We start from the raw sequence: 27,056 nt of genomic DNA, 5'->3' as shown, positions 1-27,056 counted from the left end.
GGCTGGTGTGACGACCAGTCCAGCGTGTTCCCCACCTCTCGCGCGAAATCGACTGGGATAGGCTCGAGCACACCCATGAGCCTAGAGGTATAGAAGATTGATGGATGGTTAGTCAATGGCAGTCAATGGTGTGCTTTTTTTCTGACAGATGTGTTTTTCCAACCTTTGAGTTAAATGTGTGCTCATGTTGCTTTCTTAATAGCAATGTGTGTGCGCGTGTGCGCATGCATGCATGCACGCGTGTATGCGTGTGTGTGCAGGGAGGTGTGTGTGCGCCAGGACGGCCGCGTCCACCTCACGGTGGTCTATTTCGGGAAGGAGCAGGTGAACGAGGTCCGCCGTATTCTGGAGAACACGTCCAGGTGAGTCCGGAAATGAGTTTTCTATCTATGTATCGATCTGAATGAGGGTGTTACGGTTGTTATGGCGATGCAGTTGGAGCGGCACCCCTCAGAGGATTCATGTTTGGCTTCGCCACAAAGCGTCTCTCTTTGTTGTCTCTTTGCCGGGAAGACGATGGAAATGAAAGCGAATAGCGATATTCCAGAGATTGCGGAGGAAGGGAATTATGATGGGTAGGGCCTCGTAAAGGGAGATGAATTAAGCAGAAGTAAGTGAAGATGTAGGCAGCACAGATTGGATTTGAATAAAGTGCAAGGGTTTTTTTAAACTTTTTTTTTTTAACCACATCTGTCCCCAGCTCTTCATGCAGCTTTTTTATATATTCCCCTTGAATCCCTCAAAGAAACGCATATGTGCCTTTTCAGGTTCGTACTGACGATACAAACAGAAAAATGCAACGGTTAATCTATTAAATATAAAACAATAAATACAGTTTGTGCCAATTTATCAAGTCCAGGAATGATTTATAAGTGTTTTGTATTCTGTCTAGCTAGTAGTGACAGCTTGATGAACTGTATGGTGAGTAATCGGATTGATATTTCCTATATAAATAATGCAAACAAAATTAAAATATAATAATATTTTTTTCATATCAGGGTTAGGGTTTCCAAGTAGGGTTTCAAGAAGTCTGGGTTGGGGTTTTAGTTAGAGTTTCAAAGTAGGGTTTCAAATCAGCATTATGGTTTCAATTCGTGTTTGGGGTTTCAAGTTAGAGTTAGGGTTTTAATTTTGAGTTACGGTTGCAAAGTATGGTTTCAAGTCATGGTTGGCATTTCAACTCAGGGTTTCAAAGTAGGGTTTCAATTTAGGGTTAGGGTCTAGAAGTAGGGTTTCAAATCGGTTTCAACTCTAGGTTCGAGTTTCAAGTTAGGGTTGCAAAGTAGGCTTTCACAGAGTTGGGGTTTCAAAGTAGGGTTTCATTTTAGGCTATGGTTTCAAGTGAGGGTTTCATACTAGGTTTAGGTTTTCAAATTAGGGTTTCAAGCCAGGATTAGATTGTCAAAGTAGGGTTTCAAGTCAGGGTTTGGGTTGAAGTTAGGGTTTCAAACTAGGAGTTCAAGCTTGGGTTGAGGTTCAAAAGTAGGGTTTCAAGTCAAATCAGGCTTTCAAGACTTGTTTAGGGTTTTAAATGAGGATTTCAATCAGGAGTTAGGGTATCCAATTTAAGATTTCAACCCCGTGATAAATAAGGGTTACAGTTTCAAATGAGGGTTTCAAACCAGGGTTGGGGATTGACAGTAGGGTTTCAAGTTCGAGTTTGCAGGCATGGATGAAAATGAAAGAAGCAGAAGGGAAAGGATCATCTTCACACAAGCTTTTTTTTCCAAATTATTTTGTCTTTCTTTCCATTCAAGTTGGATTCGCTTGAGAGACTCTTTACAGACTTGTCAGGAAGAAAAGGGATCACATGAAGATCCTGACATGAATAACAAGCTACGCTGACTGACAGCTTGGGCACGTCAGTCAGGCAAATTTCAATTTCCACCTTTGTTTGGGACACTGAAAGGATTCTTGTGGAGGTGACAGCTTTTCTGCTATCCCAAATATGCGCCAGGACTGATAAGTGTGCCGTCCAGCTGCAAGTACGCACATGCCAGAACACACACACACACACACACACACATTGGTTCCCTACAACTACATGAACAAAGCGGCATGAAAACTTGGCTTCCTCTTCCGGAATGGAGGAACAGAACGGGACCTGCCACGATGCCTCTTCAGGCTGACGACATTCCCAGCAATTGGGATGTTATCGGCACGCTCCATTGAAAAACAACACACAACTCAATTTCAAGTCAGGGTTTGGGTTTTAAATTCCGGTTTTAAACAAGGGTTAGGGTTTCAAAGTAAGATGGTGCAAGAGTTTCAAATTAGGGTTTCAAGCCTGGGTTAGGGTTTCAAAGTAGGGTTTCAAACCAGGGTTTGGGTTTTAAGTTAGTTTTAGATTTAAGTCACAGTTTTGGTTTTAAATTTGGGGTTCAAATAAGGGTTAGATTTTCTAAGTAGGGTTTCAAGCCAGGGTTAGGGTTTTAAATTAGAGTTTCAAGCCTAAATTGTGGGTTTCAAACAAGAGTTAGGGTTTCAAGTGAGGGATTCTAAACAGGGTTAGGGTTTCAAATTGGGGTTTCTAGTCTGGGTTTGCATTTTAGAGTACGGTTTCAAAATAGGGTTTCTGTTTTAAATTCAGTTTTTAAAAAACAGCTAGGGTTTCTAAGAATGGTTTCAGGCCAGGGTTAGGGTTTCAAATTAGGGTTTCAAGATTGGGTTTAGGGTTACAAACAAGGGTTAGGGTTTCAAGTATGGTTTCAAAATGGGGTTGGGCTTTCAAAGTAGGGTATCAAGTTAAGGTTTCAAACCAGGGTTTTGATTTAGGGTTAGGGCTGGGACTAGGGTTTCAAAACCGGTTTAGGATTTAAAGCCAAAATTGTTGTTGTTTTTTTTAATCTGGGCTGTAGTAGTGTTTCAAATTAGGTTTTCAAGACCAGGTTAGCTTCTAGAGTTCTAGGTTTCTAGAGTGGGTTAGGATTTCAATGTAGGGTTTCAAGACAGGGTAATGGCTTCAAATTGGAGCTTCTAGTCTGGATTTGGGTTTCAGAGTAGCGTTTCTAGCTAGGGCTAAGGTTTCAAATTAGGGTTTTCCACCTGGGGTAGGGTTTCAAACCAGGATTTTGATTTTGTGTTATGGTTGGGATTAGGGTTTCAAAACAAGGTTAGGGTTTCAAATAGGGGTTTGTATTGTGGGTTAAGGTTTCAAAGCAGGCTTTCAAGCTAAGGCTAAGGTTTCAAATTAGGCTTCCAACCTGGGGTAGGTTTTCCAACAAGTATTACGGTTTCAAATTAAGGCTCCAATTTAGGCATTTTCAAGAATGGGTTAAGATATCACATAAGGATTAGGGATTCAAACATGGGTTCAGATTTCAACAGTAAGATTTTAATGAAGTGTTTAAGTCTGGGTCAGGGTTTCAAACAAGGGTTAGGGTCTCAAAGTAAGGCTTTGAGTCAGTGTTAGAGTTTCAAGTGAGAGTTTCAAGCCATGGTTAGGGTTTCAGGGACCCAAGTGAGAGTTCCGACAGACTAAAGAAGAAAACATTTCGTATGCCACCACACTATTTAGAGCTCAGAAGACGACTTTGGAAGCATTCGATATTGTCCTATTGTTGACATTCGAACTGCGGTTTTTTGAACACCCGACAAAGGAGGGGGGTCCGTCTCCTCTCTCCCTCATGTGCAGCCCGTATGAGCTCAGCATTAGTCACTCACCACCTCAGTTATTCCGCCCCAAGGCTACATCACAGCTGTCGCAGCTGTTTACACATTCCCCGGCGACTTGAGCCACTTCGCAGTCGTCACCGCGTTTGGAGATTCTCCAAAGAACGACGGCGTCTGCTAAAGCTCAGCTGCGGGAACCCTTTTGATATCAACCCGGTCCTGACACTCAAACGCGTCCCGTGGTGAAATGAGTCTTGAGATACAAGTGGCCCGACTTAAGAGTTTTTCAAGCTACGACCCATTGTTCGGACGTTTTTTTTTTTGTTACTTTGACTCTGGAGCAAAATTTTGAGATACAAGTGTATTCAAAACAAACACAAATTTGTCTTCTGCTAGCTTATAAGCTAACTAGCTAGCTAGTGTTGTAATGCTAGTGTTATAATGAATCTGTTTAATTCTATTATTTTTTATTATTATGTTTTTATAAAGTACAATTTTATAAAATGCTATTTTACTTCCTTATTGTACAATTTTATAGAATGCTATTTTCCTTCCTCCTTTATGTTCATTTCAGTGGGGGAAATATGTTTTGAGATATGAGTGCTTTGAGTTACAAGCAAATTAAACTTTTATCTCACGGCACTACAGTTCATGTTGCTGCTCTGTGTGTGTTAAATTAGCAGTTGTTTAAAAGTTTCTACTTACCGTAACATCTACGCTTGTTTACATTATCCTGTCTATGGCGTTTTGCATTATATGCTAGTATTAAGATAGCTGACTGTTAAAAGAAATTATGTGGTTTGGGGGGACATTTTGGTGGTTAAATGTATAAACTGTTTAACTCACTCAAGACATCTCGACTTGCCTAAAAAGAATACTTATCTTGAACAATCCGAATCATAACTTCAATAAACTCAAGTATTAAGTGAAAAAACTACTCAAATACAGAGTAATTGGTGATAAAAAAAAATCTGATTTGTTACTTTTTTAAATCAGCGCATGAACATCAAATAGACAAGATGTAAAATAGCAATGTGGAAATTCAGACAGTGCCCAACAATATCACTTAACTATAACAATATATTTGTTTTAAAAATAACATAATGGAAGGAAAATTTGCCCACAAGAAATGGTCTTTCTACTTAATTTGTTTACACCCATGTTTTTTCAAATTCAGAGTGGAATTCTTGTAGGCTGAAATGTGGATATTTTTAGGCACACACAGATGACAGTGCATGACATAGCTGTTTCTTTTTCATTGTCTGTAAGGTAAACAAATGAAAATTTAATAAATACTTCCCTTAAGTTTTCTACAGTGAAATATTTTTTCCAAAATTTTAGTATAACTGAAATGTTAATCTTTCACTCTTCTTTGTTTTAAGTTTGAACAAAAAGAAAAAGTGCAGGGCTGCAAGGCGTTTCCAAGCTTAGCAGCATCTCTTATAAAGTTAACAGAAAAAAAAAAAAAAAAAAAAAAGTGGTTTCCTGAAGTTTACAGAGTTTTAAATTGGACTCCTATTGGAGTCATCGGATTTGACCATCTGAGTATAGGTTAAACAGAAAAGAAAAACACAAATAGGTGAATTCAAACTTAAGCACTACCCAGATGAACGGCTGCCACTAAAACATCCAAAACCATAACTTGTGTGCTTTGAACATAACGGCTGATGGTTCTATCAGAACTTTTCTAACCGCCCACGCGCTTCCAATATCACCCTGCAGGGAGGCAAACTTCAAAAATTACACTCTACTGCAGCTGGATGAGGAGTTCTCCCGAGGTCGGGGTCTGGATGTCGGTGCGCGAGCATGGAAGGGTGGCAACGTGCTGCTCTTCTTCTGCGACGTGGACATCTACTTCACTTCCGACTTCCTCGGATCTTGCCGACTCAACACTCAGTCCGGTAAATTCTCCATTCACGTATATATAGTATACAGTCACAAAAAGACCTGAGAGTACAAGCTTAAAGGGCCCATATTTTAGCTATTTGGACCGCCATAGAGTAACTCTCTAACATAGACTTAGTATAAAAGTGTCAATTTCATTTCAAAAAACACTGTCATACTAGTATCCAGAAAAGGCCCCTCTGACAGCTACTTCTGTTTGACCCATTTTTTTTTATCCACTTTGTCCATATTTGGCTAAGACCGCCTTCTGTCCTCTGATTGGTTGCCTCTGTGTAAAACACCCAACCCTCACTTCTTGTGAGAGCACACGTGTTTGTTACGTTGACAGCGTTGGCTGGGAGCGGCGGTGTAGGCGGAGGTCTTTACTAGTGACGTAGATAAGCTCGATAAATTCGAATGACCTGATTTCAGGCCTCTCAACAGAAAAACCTCTGTAACTCAGGAATGTGCGGATGAGTTTAATTCATATTTTACATTTTTACTGAGACACCATAGAGCTAATATAACATCCCAAATACTATAAAAAGTCGGTTTGGTAAAATATGGGACGTTTAAGACTAACATATATGGAAAACATCATTTACATGCTAACGTTTACCATTAAGCAATGGCTATTTGAATACAAACAGTCGATTAACACATTTAGACATATCAGATAACTACTCATGAGCATGTATTGTTGTGCTCTACAAAAAATAACTAATATTACAGCACTTTACTGACTCACTCACAGCAGACGCAGTAGAAGATTCTTCTTCGCTTGTGTCTATATGACCGTGGCCAAGGAGGGAACAGCACATAGAATTGAATTGCAGTATTAAATCATGATGCGGTACAGGGGTAACTATTTAATGTTTAATTATATATAGTCAATTGAATTATGTTATTACTTTTTTATAAGATACAGTATGATTTTTCCGCATTAAAAAACAACAACATTTGAGCATGGTCACAGAATGAATTAAACTCATATCTCAAGACACCATTGTTTACAGTATTACCTTGACTTACAAGTTTAATTTCTCCCATGAACAAGCTTGTAACTCACTTGATTCTAGATAAAAATACATTTTCCCAACTGAAATGATTTAAAATGCCATCCATCCATCCATCGTCTGTACCGCTTTATCCTCACAAGGGTCGCGGGCGTGCTGGAGCCTAATGCCATACATTTATATTTATTTATTTTTAACCTGTCCTGATCGACAATAAATTAAATAAATAAAAGGTTTCTGCTGCCCCAAATTTATTTTTTATTTTTTTTTAAATCTCACCTGGTTTTAACAAAGAGAAAGACCATGTCAAGAAATGAACTGGCTTTATAGTGTCATTACTGTACGTGCTGTGGTATTCGTGTATTGGATGAGTGCATTAAGAGGTGTGGCCTAAAGAGTGTTGCAACAGGTTGGCATGTGAGCATCTGGGCGTGAGATGTGGTCTACCGCAGCATCTTGGGAGTGTTCTGATTTTGTATTTGTGTGTTTGACCGTTGGTCATATTCTATAAGCAGCTTAGAGTACATTAGCAATTGCAGACATTACTTTAAATCTTCCATTTTTTTCACTTCACTCGATTGGCAGCGTATCTGAAGCTTGCTCATATCTCACATTTTGGCTCACAACACAAAGCAAGAAATTGACAAAGCAACAGCTCTTTACTCGAAAAAATTCCCAAGTTGAGGCACCCATAAGTCATGGAATTCCTGTAGCTCTTTCCTATTAGCCAGGACTTTGCCCCCATCTCGTTGCAAGTTAGGGCATTACAGAAAGGGCAAAAATGCGTCGAGATTCCACAAAGAAGTGATTTATTTATTTATTTATTTTTGGTGCAAATAGCTGAGCATATATTCTAAAGAAAAAAATGCCACTAGGTAAATTTGTTAATATCTAACCGCAAATAGGCGGGCTTTGCTGTAGTAGCTTGGTGTTACTGATAATCATGTTACTTTTATCAGTGTCTTTATATATCCTGCTTTTTTCCCCATTCCAGGTAAAAAGGTCTTCTACCCGGTGTTATTCAGCCAATACAACCCCAAACTGATCTACGGTGGACCCGACCACATCCCGCCAATGGAGCAACAGCTGGTAAAACATACCCAAAAGGAATAAAAAGTTTAGCCAAGAGGAATTCACTTGAGCCATGCTAATCTATAGTGCAGCAGGGAGGCCAGGAAAGTATCTCCCTTTTGGTCTTTTAAGATCACTTCCTGTCTTCTCAGGTGATGAAGAAAGACACAGGCTTCTGGAGAGATTTCGGATTCGGCATGACCTGCCAGTACCGCTCGGACTTCATCAACATAGGTAATGATCAAAGGTTCAGCAGTCAACCGTTGCCTTTTGAGACGTCTGACATCTCGGGCGGTTTGTAATGTGAGGTAAAACGGACTTCCTGGCAGTTTCTTCACTAATGCTATGCTAACAGAATGAACGTCGGTTGTTCAGTTACATTACACGTCTCCACGTTTTATTTTATTACACTGCATCACAACGGCGGCAGCATACGTTTGCATAATCCAATAGTGTCGCGTCAAGATCAATTTGCATCCATTCAGCCTCGCAAATGGAGTCACACGACGGTAAAACAGACATTTTGTTTTGCTTAGCGGCCTGCTCCCTGGGAATGTTCTGACATTATGTTTTAAATAAACAAGCATTTTGGCAAATCAAGTAATCCTTTGATGCTTGCTGAACTGAGGTCGCGTTAGGTTCTTCTTGCGTAATGTCATCCATGATGGCGGGTCGTCTTTTGTAACAAGTGTCACATTAGATACACTGCATCCGGAAAGTACTGTACAAGTAAAATATTATATATTATACTTTATAAAGCAGAGTAATGACATAACTACAGTCAATAGAATGTAAAAAGAATTAAACAGTTTGTGCATCATAGTTCAATGCTGAAATCCAATTAATTCTGCTGCTCTTTCTGCTGTGCCCGCCTTGGCCACTGGGAGGCAGTATAATGCTGTACAGTCATGCAGACACAAACGAAGGAGAATACACTTCTACTGTAAGTGACTCATTTCGATGCTGTGATATTAATAGAGGTAAAAGAACATATATTTTTTCTTTACCGCTTATCCTCACTAGGGTCGCGCGCGTGCTGGCGCCTATCCCAGCTATCTTCGGGCAAGAGGCGGGGTACACCCTGAACTGGTCGCCAGCCAATCGCAGGGCACATTCACACCTACGGGCAATTTAGAGTCTTCAATTAACCTACTATGCATGTTTTTGGGAAGTGGGAGGAAACCGGAGTAACCGGAGAAAACCCATGCAGTCACGGGGAAAACATGCAAACTCCGCACAGGCGGGGCCGGGATTTGAACCCCAGTCCTCAGAACTGTGAGGCAGACGTGCTAACCAGTCGCCCACCGTGCCGCATAACAACAGAGATTATAACCCAAATTATTCGCCAACGACACCCAAAAGTAAATGATCTTATTATTGCCAGCACTTACTGAAATGAGGACCATCCAGTGACTGAGTTCATAACCATCTTATCTGTCTAAATGTGTTGCTCCACCATTTGTGTTCAAATACCCGCTGCTTTTAAAACTGTGATTATTGATGTTAACCATTATCATGAAAATAGCGTTTGGTTGTTAGCAATAGTGTTTGGATGTTAGCATTAAGCTAAGCGGACTTTTTCATATGAGGCAAAGCTATTTGGTTTTAAATGCAGAATGTTTAATTCTCTTTGTTTTATGTTAAGTTTGACAGGAAACTTCAACTGGGAGTTGCACTAAACAGCTTGACGCCTCTTTTTTGATCAATTGTTCAATATTCGTCAAACCGCTGCCTATTGTGAAGTAAGCGGAATAGAGTTCAGCACTTGTATCTCAAGCTTGCATTCGCAAGTCAAAGCAAAAATCCACCGAATGACAGCTCATATCTCGAAAAACCCGGGTCACTCGTATTTCAAGGCACCACCATAATTCTTTACATTTTCATGAAATTCTCTGTCAAATTCCGACTTCAACGCGTTTTGTCTTCCCTGCAGGAGGTTTCGACATTGACATAAAGGGCTGGGGCGGTGAAGACGTGCACCTGTACCGCAAGTACCTGCACAGCAATCTCCTGGTGGTACGGGCTCCGTCGCGCGGCCTCTTCCACTTGTGGCACGAGAAGCACTGCGCTGACGAGCTGGCGCCCGATCAGTACCGCATGTGCATGCAGTCCAAGGCCATGAACGAGGCTTCGCACGGACAGCTAGGTATGCTCTTCTTCCACAGAGACATCGACGCGCACCTCCGCAAGCAGAAGCCGCAACAACAACAACAGAACCCCAAGAAGACATGAAGGCGAACAAATACTGTACACAGCAGCACAATACAAATCAGCCACACGTCCAACGACATTTACGCGTTTATTTGCTGGGAAGCAGAGACACCTAAAGGATGGACGGTGAACAACAGGTGAGGGGAAAACAAATGAAGGATTTCCTTTCAAGCCTCCAATGGCCTTGTGAAACATTATTTTTATACAACTTATTGCCTGTAATGTAATCATCACGCCTGTATTTATTTGTAATATGATGTAAATAGTAATGTGTACAATTATTTCGCTGTTCCTTTTTACGTACATGCAATTTAACTCATTTTCAGCAACATTTATTAACACGAGGAAGAAACTTGCCGTTACCCGTTTTATTTTTTTCTGTGTCATTTGTAAATATTATTGATGTTGACTCAAAGCAGAGTTGCCCAAACTCAGGCTCGGGGACCAAAGCGGGTTTTGGGTCCATTTTCGGGGAGGGGGCTAAAAATCTGTAAGCATTTTATTGATCATATTTGTATATAATTCATGGTGGTTGTTGGTTCATATACAGTATGTATCCATATGATACTAATTTACATTATGTATGGATATTTTGGGGTAGGGTGAAAGAACCAAATTTGGGATCTTGAGCTGAAAATATTTGGGAAACCCTGTCTCAAAGGAAAATTTCTGGTATTTAAAAAAAATAAAAAAGGTTTAAAGGAAACATGTTTTCCCCCCAATTTCCAACCGTTTCCTGGTGTCCTGATAACATGGAATTGATGCTAATCATCCAGGAAAACTCCTTGCAGCTCTGTTTATGTTTTGGCTTTGACATGATAGCAGGGGCATCACATCTGTGGGGGGATGTGAGTGTTTCAGCATGACTGTATAATCCGGCGACTGAACTGTTGCTTCAAAGTGGCTCTTGATCTTCTCCCAGTTTTACTGATCGTGTAATGATCAGATAAACTCTAAATTAGCGCTATAGGCATTCCAATGACCTACTGTAACTACAGTGGTGCCTTGACTTACAAGGTAAATTTGTCTTGCAAGCACATTTGTAACGTAAAACACTCATCTCAAATCATCGTTCCCAATCTAAATGAATGGAAATGCCAATAATCTGTTCCCTCCATCCATTTTCTGTACCGCTTATCCTCATTAGGGTCACGGGCGTGCTGGAGCCTATCCGAGCTATCTCTGGGCAGGAGGCGGGGTACACCCTGAACTGGTCGCCAGCCAATTGCAGGGCACACAGAAACAAACAATCATTCATGCTCACATTCACACCTACGGGCAATTTAGAGTCTCCAATCGACCTCCCACGCATGTTTTTGGGATGTGGGAGGAAACCGGAGTCCCCGGAGAAAACCCACGCAGGTACGGGGAGAACATGCAAACTCCACACAGGCGGTGCAGGGATTTGAACCCCGGTCCTCAGAACTAATTGGCAGATGCAGCAACTAGTTGTCCACCGTGCCGCTTTAATCTGTTCCAGCTCCACAAAAATAACGATATATTTTGTAAACATGTTTTTAAGAAAAATAGCACTTTAATAAAACATACAGTCATAACATAAGTATATGAAATGTAAAGAATTAAACCGTTTGGGTATTATGAGTTCCTTCTTCAATGCCCACTGACCTTGTGGTGCTCCTTCTGGTGTGTACACTTTGGCCATCAGGGGGCAGTATAAGACATACAAAATAAATACACGAAGAAGACAGTCTCTTCTGAGCTCTGTAAAATGCAGTAATATTACTCTATTTTTGCAGAGGATAAAGTATATATGCCTGTGAGAATTATTAAATTGTTTGACTTGCACCACTGGTGTTTAAATATCCATTGCTTAAAGGGTACTAATTACTGCGATAACAATGCTAGTTTTGTTAGCCTGTCTATGATGTTTTGCATTGTGTGTTGGGATTAAGCTAGCAGACATTTGTAAATTATGAGGTTTGGTTAAATACAGAACGTGTAATTATTTTTGTTTTATGTTTAGTTTTATAGTATCTCGAAAAATTCGTAAATCGAGCTATCACCATTTATATGCAAGCCATGAGAAAATCCATCCATCCATCCATCCATTTTCTGTACCGCTTAACCTCACTAGGGTCGTGGGCGTGCTTAAGCCTATCCATCCCAGCTAACTGCGGGCAGGATGCGGGGTACACCCGGAACTGGTTGCCAGCCAATCGCAGGGCACATTAGAAAATCAATTTTCCATAATATATCTTCTTTAGAAACGTTTTGAAAAATACTCGAATTAGCCTTTTAATGGTCAGAAATTGTCTTTATTCCAATTAAGAATCGTGTTTCTAGCAGTGAACACGTCTGATGTGGCTGACATGTAATTTGATATTTGACACGTTCTTTGTTTATAGACTTGTCCTTTACTTTTACACCATATTAATACTTTCGTGCGTTAAAATGGGCGTAAATAAATTGCCCCCTCGTCAAGCTGCAGCCCCTGTGATGCAATTGCGGTGCTTGACCAAAGGTGTGAACAATCTTAATGTTTTTTTAAAAATGTCATTCTTGGAACAAAGTCATTTTTTATGTATATGTGAATTACTTTAATAAATAAACACAGATTCTGATTTATTTTTCCTCATTTTCTTTATTTTTATTATGGATGCATTAACAAATATCAGATGTTTTATTTATTATTTTTTAATAGTCAGATTGTAATAGTATTACGAATTTTCCCCCTTGTAATATTATGGTGTTATTGTCATAAATGTGACTTTTTTTCTGTCACATGGATACTTTTATTGAAATATTAAAATTTTTATTCTTATAAAATTGTGACTTTTAAAATGTTTTCATTGCAATGTACGGACTCACGTAAGGATTTTCGTAAAAATTGTGATTTTCCTATTGCATTTTTTTCTTGTAATATTATAACTTCATTCTCATAATATCAATATTTTACCCTTGTACAAAATTTGTTATCTGGTGACATGACTACACATAAAATTGAGACTATCTAATAACATTAGGACTTTTTAAAATCGGAATACAATAACTTTATTCTTGTAAAATTGCAACTTATTCTTGTGATAACTTATTTTTACCTTGTAACATATTACTTTTTTCCTCATAATGCAACTTTTACCTCAAATTACAATTGTTTTCTTGTAATGTGACTTTATTCTCATAAAACATTTTTGCTTGTAATGTGACTTTTTCTCAGAAATTGCGACATTTTCCTTATAATATTCATATCATAAACCTGGGACTTTAATGTAATATTGCAATTTTTCTGGTCATGTTTTTAATTTACAGTATTCTCATAATATTTTAACTTTTTCCTCATAACTGTATGACTTTTTCTCGTGTGATTTTATCATTGCAATATCAAGACTTTTTTCTTGTCATATTACAACTATTTTATCGTAGTATGTCTTTATTCTTGTAAAATTTTAACTTTTTGTTGTAATATTATGACTGTAAAAATCCCGATATATTGACTATCATTGTAAAATTGAGACTTTTTTTCATAAAACAACTTTTATCTCATAATATCTTGACTTTATTCTAATTATAAAAATGCAACTTTTTCCTTTTAATATTGCATTTTTGTCTTGAAATATTGTCTTTTTTTTAACAATTACATTTTACTGGTTATATGATTTTTTTTAGCTATGACTTTATTCATGTAAAATGTTGACTTTTTCCTCAAACCATATGCATAACTGCACAAGGGTGTTTAGACTATCTATCTATCTAATCTAATAATTTTGCCTCCAACAAACAACACAGCCTCCTTGACCGTTGGGTAACTCCACGAACACTTTACAACTGAATGGAATATCAATGAGGGAGTTTCCACCCAACGACTCTGGTGGATTGACAATGGCCTCTCGGCCAGGTGGCTTAACACTCTTCCCCTTTTGTTTTTTTGCATTCCAAAAGAAAGATTTCATACGTGGTGTGTGGGGTATGCCTCTAAATTGGAGCATAAATAGCTGAGTCTTCCACTCAAACACTGGCTAGTGCGTCCTAACTATGCCTCGTTGCATGAACTGATGAAGCCTGCTCGGATGAGATGGGAAACGTCTTCTAAGACAAACAGAACAGTCCATTTGCGATCGATTCAATGCCCTGAGAATGAAATGACCTGGATGAATGAGAATATTCACAGGCATGCAGAACCTATCATCTATTTCTATTGTAATGCTCCATCATGAACACAAGGTGGAGACAATGACTCGACAACTGGGGAGACTGCCTGACCTCAATTCCCGTCAGATTCAAAGATGAAGAAAAACGTCCGAAAGTCCACGCTTCCACCATTTGTATACGTGTATCATTCGTGTTTAGACGTCAACTCAAGTACTAGTGTTCAAACAGCCACTAAATCACTATTTGCGCAAATAAACAATAACAGTAGGCTTTTGTTTACTATTGATTGAAATTAAACACGAAGAGGCGTGATCGCGATGACGTTCCTAGGATGTCCTATATCTCTTGAACGCACCGAGAGTGGGGCCCGCCCCCGGAGCGCAGGCCCGACGAACGACTGCCCTCTCCCCAACCCCAAAGCCAAGCAGTCAACCGCGGGCAGGTGTCCGCCACGCTCCTCTGCGTTTTCGGTCGGAAGTGAACGTGTCCCGTTTCCGTGGGAGTCCACGCCTTCCCTTTCGGTCATGATGAGAGGAAGGCAGGCGAGTGAGGAGGAACACCGTCGTCGTCATAGTAGTACCTCGCCGTGTTGTTGTAGCAAGCTAGTCGTCTCCTAGTTTAACCCATCGGCGGTGCTAGTTTGTCGTCTGTATATATATTTCTTTCTTCAATATTCACAACATAAACCGTCCGTAATTAATTTCCTCGGCGGACGAGGAGGAACATCCCACTTTTATTACCCGCGACGACCCACAACACGGACTCGAGAGCGACAGGAAAGGCTGGCAGGAGTCAACATGTTCGAGACAAGAAGAATGCCATTCGTGGTTCTCGACGTCGTCTGCCTTGTTTTAGGTATGTGTGTACGATTAATCGGATAGGAGTCTCCATATAATCGGATGGGACGAGCCAAAAGTCGGAACAACAACCGCGGCAAGGCTGGTTTGCACTGTATGCAAATGAAATGTCTCCACTGAAGAGTCACGTTTGAGGGTTTTCCGATGATGCCGGTTGGGGAAAGTAATACATTTACCCATTGACCGTAATATTACAACAAAGAGGAAAAAACATCCATCCATCCATTTTCTGAGCCGCTTCTCCTCACTAGGGTCGCGGGCGTGCTGGAGCCTATGCCAGCTGTCATCGGTCAGGAGGCGGGGTACACCCTGAACTGGTTGCCAGCCAATCGCAGGGCACATAGAAACAAACAACCATTCGCACTCACATTCTCACCTACGGGCAATTTAGAGTCACCAATTAATGCATGTTTTTGGGATGTGGGAGGAAACCGGAGTGCCCGGAGAAAACCCACACAGGCACGGGGAGAACATGCAAACTCCACACAGGCGGGGCCGGGGATTGAACCCCGGTCCTCAGAACTGTGAGGCTGACGCTCTAACCAGTCGTCCACCGTGCCGCCTATTCTGACTTTATTCGAGTAAAATTGGGACTTTCTGGTAATATTAGGACCATATTCTCAAATTATGTGCGCTTAAAAAAATACAACATTATTGCTTTTAACTCAATGACTATCTTTGTGCAATATTACGACTTGATGCGCTTAAAATCCTGGCCATGTTTTTCACTCAAAATATTTTAACTTTACTTTCCTGACTTTATTCTTGTAAAACTACTTTTTTTCTGGAAATATAACTTTACTCCTGTGATATTGCAAATTACAACTTCATTCCTTGTAATGTTATGACTTTTTGCTTGTAATATTCTGACTTGTCAAAGTGGGACTTTATTTTGGGTAATATTCTGACAAAAATATATATATTTTTTGTTGGTTCTTTTAATATATTATTACTATATTGCAACTTTTCTCCCAAAAAAAAGTTAATCCAATAACACTGACGTACCAGTAAGACCATTTGTCATTTTATATTTCAATTCAACTCTACTTTATTTATAGAGCACTTTAACAAACAACCGCAGCTGAAACAAAATGCAGTACGTAAATAAAAATCGAACCGAAAATAAAATAAAAACATTATTTTCTCATCAAAATCTACCTATTTAAAAACATCAGACCAGTTGACATGCTGCAGCGCCTCCTCTGACTTTAAATTGAACTGTCACACTCCTTATGCTATTGATTGTTGCGATGCAGACGTTCTCTTAACTACGCTAGAATGAACCAGTGATTTATTTTTTAATATATGTGATGTGATTGGAGGGTGTGCGGGCGTTAAATGATTGATTGATTCATTGAGCAATTGTTGCAAAAGGTGACTCATGCTTTCTTTGCGTCTTGTTATGGATTACATAAGAAAATCTTTTTATTCTGGCTGACTCATGATGCAGACTCTACCAAACATCTGCCACACACACACACACACACACACACACGCGTGCGCACACACGCAACCTGTTTCTGTTTCTCTCTTAACTTCCCTGGCATTTCAGCTGCCGAATTCAATCAAACGCCAACAGCTGAAACGACCGTGCTCCAATGGGTCATGCGCTTCTGCTGTTTTTTTTTTTTTTAATGCCAGAGAATGCGCTCCACAGCTCAGTAATAAGGCCAACCTGTGTTAAATGGGCCAAAGACGGCGTGAAATCACTGCAGCGTTTACATTGGTACTTTGGACCTGTTTGAATAAGAAGCTTTCTTGCTGGTCATTGATCAAGCAGGAGTGCTGAGTTGACAAGCTTATCACTCGCTTGTTATTATGTCACATATATTGTGAAGGCGGCACGGTGGCCGACTGGTTAGAGCGTCAGCCTCACAGTTCTGATGACCCGGATTCAATCCCCGGTCCCGCCTGTGTGGAGTTTGCATGTTCTCCCTGTGACTGCGTGGGTTTTCTCCGGGCACTCCGGTTTCCTCCCACATCCCAAAAACATGCATTAATTGGAGACTCTAAATTGCCCGTAGGCATGACTGTGAGTGTGAATGGTTGTTTGTTTGTATGTGTTCTGCGATTGGCTGGCAACCAGTTTAGGGTGTACCCTGCCTCCTGCCCGATGACAACTGGGATGTGCTCCAGCACGCCCGCGACCCTCGTGAGGAGAAGTGGCTCAGAAAATGGATGGATGGATATTGTGAAGGTTGATTCAGCCTAAAAATACAATTAATCCTTTCCCCGTGTGTAATAAACACACACAGAGCCTTTGAATTAAACCCTTTGCCCCATTAAAATGTGCCTCAACCCAGCAATACAATGGTCATGGAGTGGTGCCTTGATTTATGAGTTTTAATCGTTACGTGACCATGCTCGTAACATAAAACACTCAAATCACAAATTATTGTTCTCAGTTAATATTGGGGATATATATCAGGCAGATGATATTTTTTGATGGGAATAAAGACATTAAATATGATGGGGGTGAAAAACCCAATTTCACAAGAAAAAAAGTTGTAATATTGCAAAAATAAGATTGGATTAATGTGAGAAATTTTTTTTGGGGGGGAGGGGTGGAAATTTTATGTGAATAAAATATTGAGGAAAAAGTGGAGAATAAAGTCGTAAAAGAAAATGAAAATTATTTCGCGATGAAAAAAGTAGTAATATTGGTGGTAAGAATTTAGTCATAGCACTACAAAAAATGTTACTTGGATTAAAAAAAATAATAATTACACATTACAAAAAAGAAATTGGAAATAAAAGTCGGAATATCAAGAGAAAAAAGTAATTTAAAGAATAAAAAAGTAGTAATATTCAAAGAAGCGGATCCTAATAGTCTAAGTAAATGAGAGATTTTTTTCAAGTGTATAAATACATGGTTTACAAGAAGAAGAAAAAATTCTGACTTAATGCCCAAAAAGTTGTAATATTCCTGGAATTAAATTGTAATAGCACAAAAAAAACTTCGATTTTTTACTTCGATAAAAATCTTATTAAAATGAGGTAGTATTGTTAGCTCTAGGTCGTAAACAATACGAGAAAAATATAATGAGTATTATATTTAAATATATAAAAAAATGCAATTTTACAAGAAAAAATTGTTTAAAGAATTCATTTTATCCGTGTTTGAAGAATTCATTTGATCCGTTTTTCTTTAAAGATGGACACGCATAACCAGACCCCTTTCATATGACTTCATTCCTTATTTTTGTAAAATTGCAACCTTTTCTTGTAGTTTTGACCTTTTTCTCCCAGTTATGGTAACCAGTGCGGCGTGTCATGTATTGATAGTTTGTGAAAATGTGCTAAACAAGTGATGAAATTAAAAGCTCAATTGACCTATTTAGTCATTGATTTTTGTTTGCCATTTTCTTTCCCTTTGACCGTGTGTCCTCCACAGGGGGCCTGCCCCTGGCGGCCTTCAACCTGGGTAAGATCAGTCCCTACCAGAGGGGCTTTTTCTGTAGCGACGACAGCATCAAGTACCCTTTCCACCACAGCACCGTCACCTCCACTGTGCTCTACACGGTGGGCTTCTCGCTGCCCATTAGCTGCGTAAGTAGCGGGCCGTGCCAGGCAGGGACGCCCCGAACCTCCCAAGTGCATGCGGCTTTTCCTCGTTTAGCCTTTGACTCTTTCCAGCTCGTACATTAGCAGCCCAAGGTGACGAGGATGTCCACTTAATAAGAAAAACAAAGAAAGGGTCCGAAATCCCAGACAAATGGCACCTTCGAACCCAAATGGCTGTCACACGTTCTGTTGTGACGAACAGGCACGCCCTATTTCGTGCCAGTCGGACACACAGGTGCCGGATGCTCATTTTTGTAACGCTTGTGTTTCATGGAGACTCTCCACAAAGCTCCGCCCACACCGTGTGATGAAAACTCGAAATTTTTGCAACGGGTCGTCTCCAGTCTGTCAAGTGTGCCTGCTTCCAATTTGGTAGCATTCTTGACAAAATTTCCAGGATGTGTTTGTCACTGAAAGACACCTCGAAAACATTCCCTGTGTGTTTTTTTCTGGCCAAATCTCGTGATGGATTGTCAGGAATCTTCTTCTTCACGAGTCACTGCTCTTAATCATCCCCTGGAATAGCCGGCATGTTCTTTTTGGAAGGGCAACAGAAGCTTTCCGACAGTGTTCGTATCTCTTATTTTGTCTCGCGGGAAGCCAGGATGACCGTCCGATCCGTCACACTTAAAAAATAAAAATAATTTTTTTTAAATCTTTTAATTGATCAGACATGATTTGAGAGTTCCATAAAGTGTCCCCATCATCTAACTACTTGCTTCTCCTAACATCCTAACCACTAACATCAGCTACTTCCCAAGGCTTTCAGCCAGGACGCCACCGCTGCAGCAGCCTCTGCCGTCTCATGGAAGATGCAACCGCAGTGTTGCATCATGGGTAGAACTAATCTAATAACCTGTCATTTTTTTCTCTCTCTCTCACTGCTTCTCTGCCAGCTGGACTCCCGTTCGCAATACTCACCGCGCAACACAAACCGTTCCGCCGAGGCTTTTTCTGTCGCGATGATTCAATCAAGTACCTGCTTAAAGACGACACCATTTCCTATCAGTTGTTAGGAGTTGTCATGATTCCTCTCACAGTGCTCACTGTAAGTCCAATCCCCCCTTTTTGTTGTTGTTATCGTCTTGCTGTTTTCTGTTTTTAACACGCTTCTTATGTCCTAAAGCAGTGGTTCTCAAACGGGGGTCTGCAAAATAGTTACCAATAAATTCGTACTGTATCTCATATCATTAAACAAAAAAAACAACAACAAAATGCAGCTGGCACACCTATAAAAGAAACCATTATTTCTTTCTATCTTAACTTTTGGCCAACTAAAAACTCTGATATGATTGTGACGCATCTCTGCATGAGTGAATTATTATTATTATTATTATTTTAAATACATACTATTACAGGAATAAAGTCCCATTTTTCCTGAGAGCAAAAGGGTGTATTTTTTTCAAGAATATAGTCTTTCTTTTAGGGAGTAAAAGTGTCTTTCGTATAAAAGGTCCAAAATGCACAATATTATGCAAACAAAGTTCAATTTTTGAAATTCACTTTTTAGATTATAGCTTTCACCCCCTCGTTGAACTTTGGCTTTAATATCATAATATTACGACTTTATCTTGGAGTAATAAAACTTTATTATTGTAAGATGAGTTTTTACCCCCAAATAGGGCTTAATTCTGAAGAATTTTTTTAGTAGTAAAAATATGACTTTATTCCTCTAACAACGTCCAAAAAGAACCTAATTTTAATTCCGATGGTGTTAAGGGGTACGTACACGATAGTTATGTTTAATAGCCGTTAAAATTATGGGGGGAAAGTTTCCCCCTGGAATGCGTCCCTGGACCCGAAAAGTTTGAGAAAACCTGTCCTAAACCACCACTACCTCGGAACTGAGTTTTTCCTCGCTAACAGCATGTTTACGAAGGGCTAATCTTTTCAAGAACTAACATTCAATGATGTCACACCAACCTTAGCAAGCAAATACTGCCTCTGTGTTACACAGCCATTTGCGCTAGAACTGTCTTTGTAGAATCATTTTCGGAATCCGTCGAACCGTCAACGGTTATGGTTATTTAAAGCCTCTATGCCTTGACAACCATTCATTTCTCTATTCAGTAGCCACCGGCAGAAGGCCAGTTCGGCCCAGTCTCAACTAGTTAGTGTAACTGCCTAAATGGGGTGCAGTGGAAGTTGAAATGGCGAAAGAAAAATAAAAATTGTGCGCAATATTGATTTTAAAAAGGGTCAATATGGATTTAGGCGTAAACTAGTTTCCATCCTAAACGGGCTGCAGTAGAAGCTGAATCAGGAACATACTTAAGCAGTGCATAGAACTGTGGTGCTAGCTAGTTTGCTGCCTAAATGCGTTTGAGTGGAAATGGAAACAGCTAGTCAACAGGAAAATTGCTAAATTGTGTATAGAACCATTTGAACGCAAAAGAACTCGCACAATATATATATATATTTTAATTTTAAGTATATTTTACTTGTTTAATTTCTGGTAACAGATATTTAAACATACACAACATTGGTTTAACTATTGTGTATTGTAATGGATTTCACAGGGTGCAGGTCAATTTCGACTCAAACTAGTTGGCTGCTTAAGCATCCTGCAGAGGCAAAACAGGAAAAGAGTAATATTGTGTATGGATCCAATTGGGGGGGAAAAAAAAAAAAAAAAAAGTCCACAATATTGACTTAACAAAAACAAATTTCGTTTTGGATTTCACTACTGGATGCAGATCAATTTACAGCACTAGCTAGTTTGCTGCCTTAATGAGAAGCTATAGTAATTCAACAGGGACAGAGAAATTGTGCATAGCATCATCGCAATGGGAAAAGAATCTGAATTCATTCATTCATCGTAATTTCACTTTGAGCGCAGATCGATTAGGGCCTTTTGCTGCCTGAACAGGCTTCTGTGGAAACTGAAAGAGTAAAGAGCTGGAGTGTCTTTGCAATCACTGTAAAAGTTATTTGGGGGGGGGGGAAGTTGAAGAATTCCTTCAAGTACACAGTATTGGTTACAAAAAAATAAACAGAGTGAGGTTCCTCATGCCCAGGCTAGCAGAAACTAACTGTTAGCACTGCTTCTGTCGTTTTGTGTCCATGTTTATTAATATTATTATGTGCTTATGTAAACACTTTTAAGTGGACATCCTCTCTGTCACAGTTAACCCTAACACCTAATTTGATTTTCGTAGCCTTTCAGCTTGTTTGTGACCATTTTGTTTTTTGGGTTGCTTCTTTTACTGCACAGAGTTTTTTTTAACCAACATCGGTTCTTGCCATTACTCTTAAAATATCCTTTTTGGAAAAAGGTTTGTTTGCACAATGGACAGGTTGGAAAACAACCTACTGTGGTATACGCCGCTATTGGCAGGGGATTGGGACTGAGCTTAACTGCGAATAGCGAATTTCCCCAAATGAATAATGCTCCCCTAAAAGTGATTATAATTGCTTATATTAATAGTTGAAACCAAAAATATAGCACAAGCTATGATCCCAAAACATTTCAACATTATTTTGTACAGGTCAACAATTGTGATGACTATAATGATGAAGAATTACTGTAGCGGTGCCGTCCTGTGTAACACAACGAACATTTGACTGCACAGCAAAGTGCAGGAGTTACATCGATGGTGTCGACTGTCCTGGGGTAGCCTGTGCTAGTAGAAAACATCTGCTTTGTGGGCCGCCGAATCTGAGCGCTTTAGCATTTAGCGCTAAAATGGCTAGCGCTTCTATGCTTACTGACCCAAAACCGCTGGGTCCACACTGTGACAATACAAACTGGCGGTCATAGATAGGTTTAGCGATGTTCCGATCAGCTGTTGTTACAGATTACACTAGTTTTGATGCAGTGTTTAGTCCTAGTTTGGTGAAGCTACCATGAGGCAAAACTACCGCAGCAAACATGGGCGCCGCCAGCTTCTTCTATACAGTATCCACTCCCGCTGACTGTCAACCACAAATTTAACACGGGTTGCTTTTAGATTTGTGATTGGATGAGCGAGCATGTGTGGGCAGAAATAGCCCTGTGCTTTCCTCAGATGAAAGTTTGGTTGAGCAGACAATTAGTTTCCGCCCCGTGGTTACGGCACCTGGGGTGCCAATATTTTTGAGCACAATATATTTGTTTCATAAAATCATTCTCTCACGATTCTGGTATTTAGCAAATAGAAATCATTTTGATCATCATATTTGACCCCTAACAGGCAAAGCTTAGTCTGACTTCCTATCAGACAGTCAAGAAAAAAACCCATAATGTGTCTTTTTGTAGCCATGGCTAAAAATATTGAGCAAGACTATCTAAAATTTAAAAAGAGGAAGCGAGGAGGACATAAAAAGCCAGCATATTGAGTCGAGAGGGTCAAATGATTCAAAGTGTTGATTGTGTGTTGATATACAAGTAGTACACGGTTTTGATTGTGCCCCTTTTTCCCGGTGGTGACAGATGATATTCGGTGAGTGCCTCTGCGTGTACCTCAAGCGCCTGCAGTCCAAGTCGTCATACGGCAGCTACGTGGCGCGCGTCTACAAGGCGGTGGGCACCTTTCTGTTCGGCGCCGCCATGAGCCAGTCGCTCACCGACATCGCCAAGTACTCCATCGGCCGCCTCCGGCCGCACTTCCTGGACGTGTGCAAGCCCGACTGGAAGGGCGTCAACTGCTCGCCGGGCGCCTACGTGGAGCATTTCGCCTGCACCGGAAACCCCACCATGGTCAATGAGGGCAGGTGGGCTTGAGAATATGAATTTCATAATTGAATCACTACTCTGCAGTAAATATAAATGAAAATAGGACTTGTATTACTGGACATGCTTAAAATTATAATTATATTTTTAATATATATTTTGTATTAATTTATAATACATTTTTTCCCAACAAAAAAAATAAAAAAAATTAAATGTTTATAACAAGACTAATTAAATCAAGAAAAACACTTTATAAAAACTTTTTTTTCATTGCATGCCTAAAATTTGAAGAAAAAAAATCTGCAGTAAAAAAAAAAAAAGACAATCACTGTATTAAATATAGGGACATTTTTAATCAAACTTATTTTTTTAAATGCCTAAAATTAGAACTATTATGTCCACAAAAAAATACAATTTCACAGTTGGACACGGAATGAATCAAATTCCCGACACCACTGTAGAAAGAAAGAAAAAAACTGTGCCCCCTAGTTGGGCAGTGTGTTTGTTTTTGTAATGACATGCCTAAAATAACTATTTTATCCACAATCTTAAAACTAATTTCATTTGACAGTTGACTCTGGCACTTTGCATTAAATATAAAAGGCTTTATTAGAGCATGGTACCGCTTTGGTGACTTATAGTTAATATATTTGTACTGCGGAAACTGAAATAGATTGAGGCAAGTGGTTGAATGTGACCTTCGGGAGCGGGGGGGGGGGGGTGGGGAGTGTGATTGTGTGTGCTTGTGTTATCGGCGGTGAGCAGCAGGAAGCGCTCTCTGCCGAGAGGATGTGCGGCTCCTATTTCCAAAGCCGCTCCACGTTGCTTCCCTTCTCTTAATTAGAGCGCAGGGATAGTGAAGGGGTGGGCGGGGGTGGCCCTCATCTGGCAGCACAAAGCATCCCTCCAGGGCCTCATCCACATTTCCAGGGTGTGGCCGCCTGACTGTTTGGGTTTGCTGGAGCCAATCTTCCTTCTCCTCCGCCTCATCAACCTGCAGCGTGCCCACTAAATAAAAGTTTTTATGTGTCGAAACATCAGCCAATTGTAAGACGGGCAGCAGGCGGGGGATCGTCTTACTGCAATGCGACTCCTCCTGCGCCTCCTTTGGAACTCGCCCGGAGACGGAGGGAGGGAGCAGGAGCAGGCCCACCACGTTCAATAAACAGTACACGGCTCTTTTGTAAATATTGCCAAATATAAAGGAAATAATGGAAATGGCAATAATGCAACTGCTGCTGTGTGTCTGTGTAGGCAATGTTTGAACATTTCAATAAGAAGAAGAATCTCCTCTTATTGTCATTGTCATGAACATGCATGCATGCACACAAAATTTGTTCTGTGCATTTAACCCATCACAGTGAACACATACACTTGTTAGTGATAAGAAGGGTCATATACGTGAACAAATTAGCTAACTGCTGTGTTATAATAATATCAGATAAATAAGCTGTAAAAACTGTCCAACCTCCATTTTGTTCATATTTCCAAATGAAATGCAAATAATAATATGTCAAAACTGGTCAACTACCAATTTGTTCATATTTTCAAATAAAATTGAAATATTGGAAATGGAAATAATAATCCATCCACCCATTTTCTACACCAAAAGAAGTAGAAAACAATTTTGTTCATATTGCCAAATAAAATGGAAATAACATAAAAACTGGCTGACATCAATTTGATTAATATTTCCAAAATAGAAATAATAATAATAAGATGTTAAAACTGACCCACATCCATTTTGTACACATTTCTAAAAACAATGGAAATAAGAAAAGTAATTAAAAACTGGTCAAACTCCATTTTGTCAACCACCATTTATTTTAAATTCTAATAAAGTGTAAAAATAGGTTCTCTAGTCAGTGTATACTACTACTATTAATAATAATAATGATAAAATTAATAATAAAGTGAAGATGGGGATAAAGAAGACCCCCATTTTGTTGACTTAACCTTGAGTTGGCATATTGTACTTACACGTTATGTTACAGTTCATTTCCTGTTAGGCGTTCCATATAGTTTGTCTCTGAAAAGGCAACCTTTGAATGTAATTTTTTTTTATTTTATTTGTTTTCCTCCCATCACAGGTTATCTTTCTATTCCGGCCACTCATCCTTCTCTATGTACTGCATGCTGTTCCTGGCGGTAAGTGTTCATATTTACTTGACTGGTTGGATAAATATCTGCTTATAAATACTGGGACAAAGGCAACAAAAAATAAATTGTAAAAAGGTAGTACCTTTCAGTTGCATGTAACATAAATGATGTGCAAATACCGTAGATGAGGTCACAGTTTGAAATAAATAAGAGGATCCTTGCATAAAACAGGAACTACTTGATTATCTTGTGTGGTAAAAACAGGAAACATTAATATACATAGTACTCTGACTTCCTGTCTTCTTATGAACTTTGTTTCCTTGTTCACAGTGTAGTATTAAATTCTGTTTGTTTACTTTTTCTTAATTTACAATGGATATAAAAAGGGCTACACATCCCTGTTCAAAAAAACGCTTTAGTGATCAACAACAAAAACAAGGTGGAGGGAATTATGAACAGTTCCAAATATAAATCAGAGCTAGTGCAAAACCTTTAGGTTTCAGCTAAGAAGGAAAAAAAAAAAAGTCGACCATCGGAACTTTATTTAGCGTTTATCAGAGGCTCTTTAAATGGTGGCAGGTGTGTGCTAGCGCCCATTAAAATTAGTTTGAATGTTTAATTTTGAACAGCCACATCCAATTTAAAAGAGGATGTGCACACTTTTGCAACCATATTATCTCAGTTGTTTATTTTCACTTCCTCTCTGGAAAATAATTTTATCTTTCAAATAAAATTTCAAGTTGTCCAGATTTTTGGTTACCTTAATGGTGGAAAACATTTTGAGCTGCTTTATCTTGTCATTTTTTTCACATCACAAAAACCTGGCATTTGAACAGGGGTGTGTAGACATTTTATAGCCACTGCAGTTGTAAAAGGGTATATTACTATTTATTGACATCTACTTTTTGCTGCATTATTGCTGCTTTGTGTGCACATGTCCATATATGGTGTACAGAAAATAGTATAGTCATAGTCCTGTATTGTCATCACACCACTATTGTTAATTTTTTTTATTTTGCTACACACAACACTGCTGACTATTCTTGCTTTTTTTTTTTTTTTTTTAAATGTGTCACATCAGCTGTACCTGCAGGCCCGTATGCGTGGAGAGTGGGCTCGCCTGCTGAGGCCCACCATCCAGTTCTTCCTGATCGCAGCCTCTGTGTACACGGGGCTGTCGCGCGTGTCTGACTACAAGCACCACTGGAGCGATGTGCTCACTGGCCTCCTGCAGGGGGCGCTGATGGCCATCCTGGTGGTGAGTCCAGATGCCTTGAACTGCCTTTGCTAACCGAAACAGCAGCACGTGCAGTGGATACGGAAAGTATTCAGACCCCCTTAAATTTATCACTCGTTATATTGCAGCCATTTGCTAAAATCGTTTTAAGTAAAAAACAATTCTCATTAATGTACACACAGCACCCCATATTGACAGAAAGAAAAACTGAATTGTTGAAATTTTTGCAGATTTACTGAAAAGGAAAAACTGAAATATCACACAGCCATAAGAATTCAGACCCTTTGCTCAGTGTTTAGTAGAAGCACCCTTTTGAGAATGATGCAACAAGTTTTTCACACCTGGATTTGGGGATGCTCTGCCGTTCCTCCTTCCAGATCCTCCCCAGTTCTGTCAGGTTGGATGGTGAATGTTGGAGGACAGCCATTTTCAGGTCTCTGCAGAGATGCTCAATTGGGTTTAAGTCAGGGCTCTGGCTGTGCCGTTCAAGAACAGTAACGGAGTTGTTCTAAAGCCACTCCATTATTTTAGCTGTGTGCTTAGGGTCATTGTCTTGTTGGAAGGTGAACCTTCGGCCCAGTCTGAGGTCCTGAGCACTCTGGAGAAGGTTTTCGTCCAGGATATCGCATTCATCTTTCCTTTGACTGGTGGAGGGCTACAGTGATGGTTGACTTTCTAGAACTTTCTCACATCTCCCGACTGCATCGCTGGAGCTTTGGGTTCTTCTTTACCTCTCTCACCCA

At 39.7% G+C, this 27,056-nt stretch overlaps 2 protein-coding genes across 4 annotated transcripts in view; both read left to right on the top strand.

Moving 5' to 3' along the window:
- Positions 1 to 12,376, top strand: part of csgalnact1a (chondroitin sulfate N-acetylgalactosaminyltransferase 1a) — a 35,734-nt gene extending 23,358 nt beyond the window's left edge. The window contains exons 4-8 of one of the 2 annotated variants that reach the window (XM_061747888.1): positions 261 to 362; positions 5,335 to 5,513; positions 7,507 to 7,601; positions 7,736 to 7,817; positions 9,517 to 12,376. In XM_061747888.1, the coding sequence (XP_061603872.1) occupies positions 261 to 362; positions 5,335 to 5,513; positions 7,507 to 7,601; positions 7,736 to 7,817; positions 9,517 to 9,815 (757 nt within the window). In that variant the 3' untranslated portion in view covers positions 9,816 to 12,376. The remainder of the gene's footprint in view (positions 1 to 260; positions 363 to 5,334; positions 5,514 to 7,506; positions 7,602 to 7,735; positions 7,818 to 9,516) is intronic. The other variant, XM_061747889.1, reaches the window with a different exon arrangement.
- A 1,893-nt stretch (positions 12,377 to 14,269) lies between these two features.
- Positions 14,270 to 27,056, top strand: part of plpp1a (phospholipid phosphatase 1a) — a 14,162-nt gene continuing 1,375 nt past the window's right edge. Inside the window, exons 1-5 of one of the 2 annotated variants that reach the window (XM_061747891.1) lie at positions 14,270 to 14,759; positions 19,222 to 19,373; positions 22,737 to 23,017; positions 25,067 to 25,124; positions 26,158 to 26,334. In XM_061747891.1, coding sequence (XP_061603875.1) covers positions 14,702 to 14,759; positions 19,222 to 19,373; positions 22,737 to 23,017; positions 25,067 to 25,124; positions 26,158 to 26,334 — 726 coding nt within the window. In that variant the 5' untranslated portion in view covers positions 14,270 to 14,701. Of the gene's footprint in view, positions 14,760 to 18,155; positions 18,311 to 19,221; positions 19,374 to 22,736; positions 23,018 to 25,066; positions 25,125 to 26,157; positions 26,335 to 27,056 lie in introns of both variants that reach the window. The other variant, XM_061747890.1, reaches the window with a different exon arrangement.

Source organism: Phyllopteryx taeniolatus, chromosome 15, assembly GCF_024500385.1.
Source record: "Phyllopteryx taeniolatus isolate TA_2022b chromosome 15, UOR_Ptae_1.2, whole genome shotgun sequence".
Lineage (NCBI taxonomy): Eukaryota > Metazoa > Chordata > Actinopteri > Syngnathiformes > Syngnathidae > Phyllopteryx > Phyllopteryx taeniolatus.
This window is presented reverse-complemented; position numbering and strand designations above follow the sequence as displayed.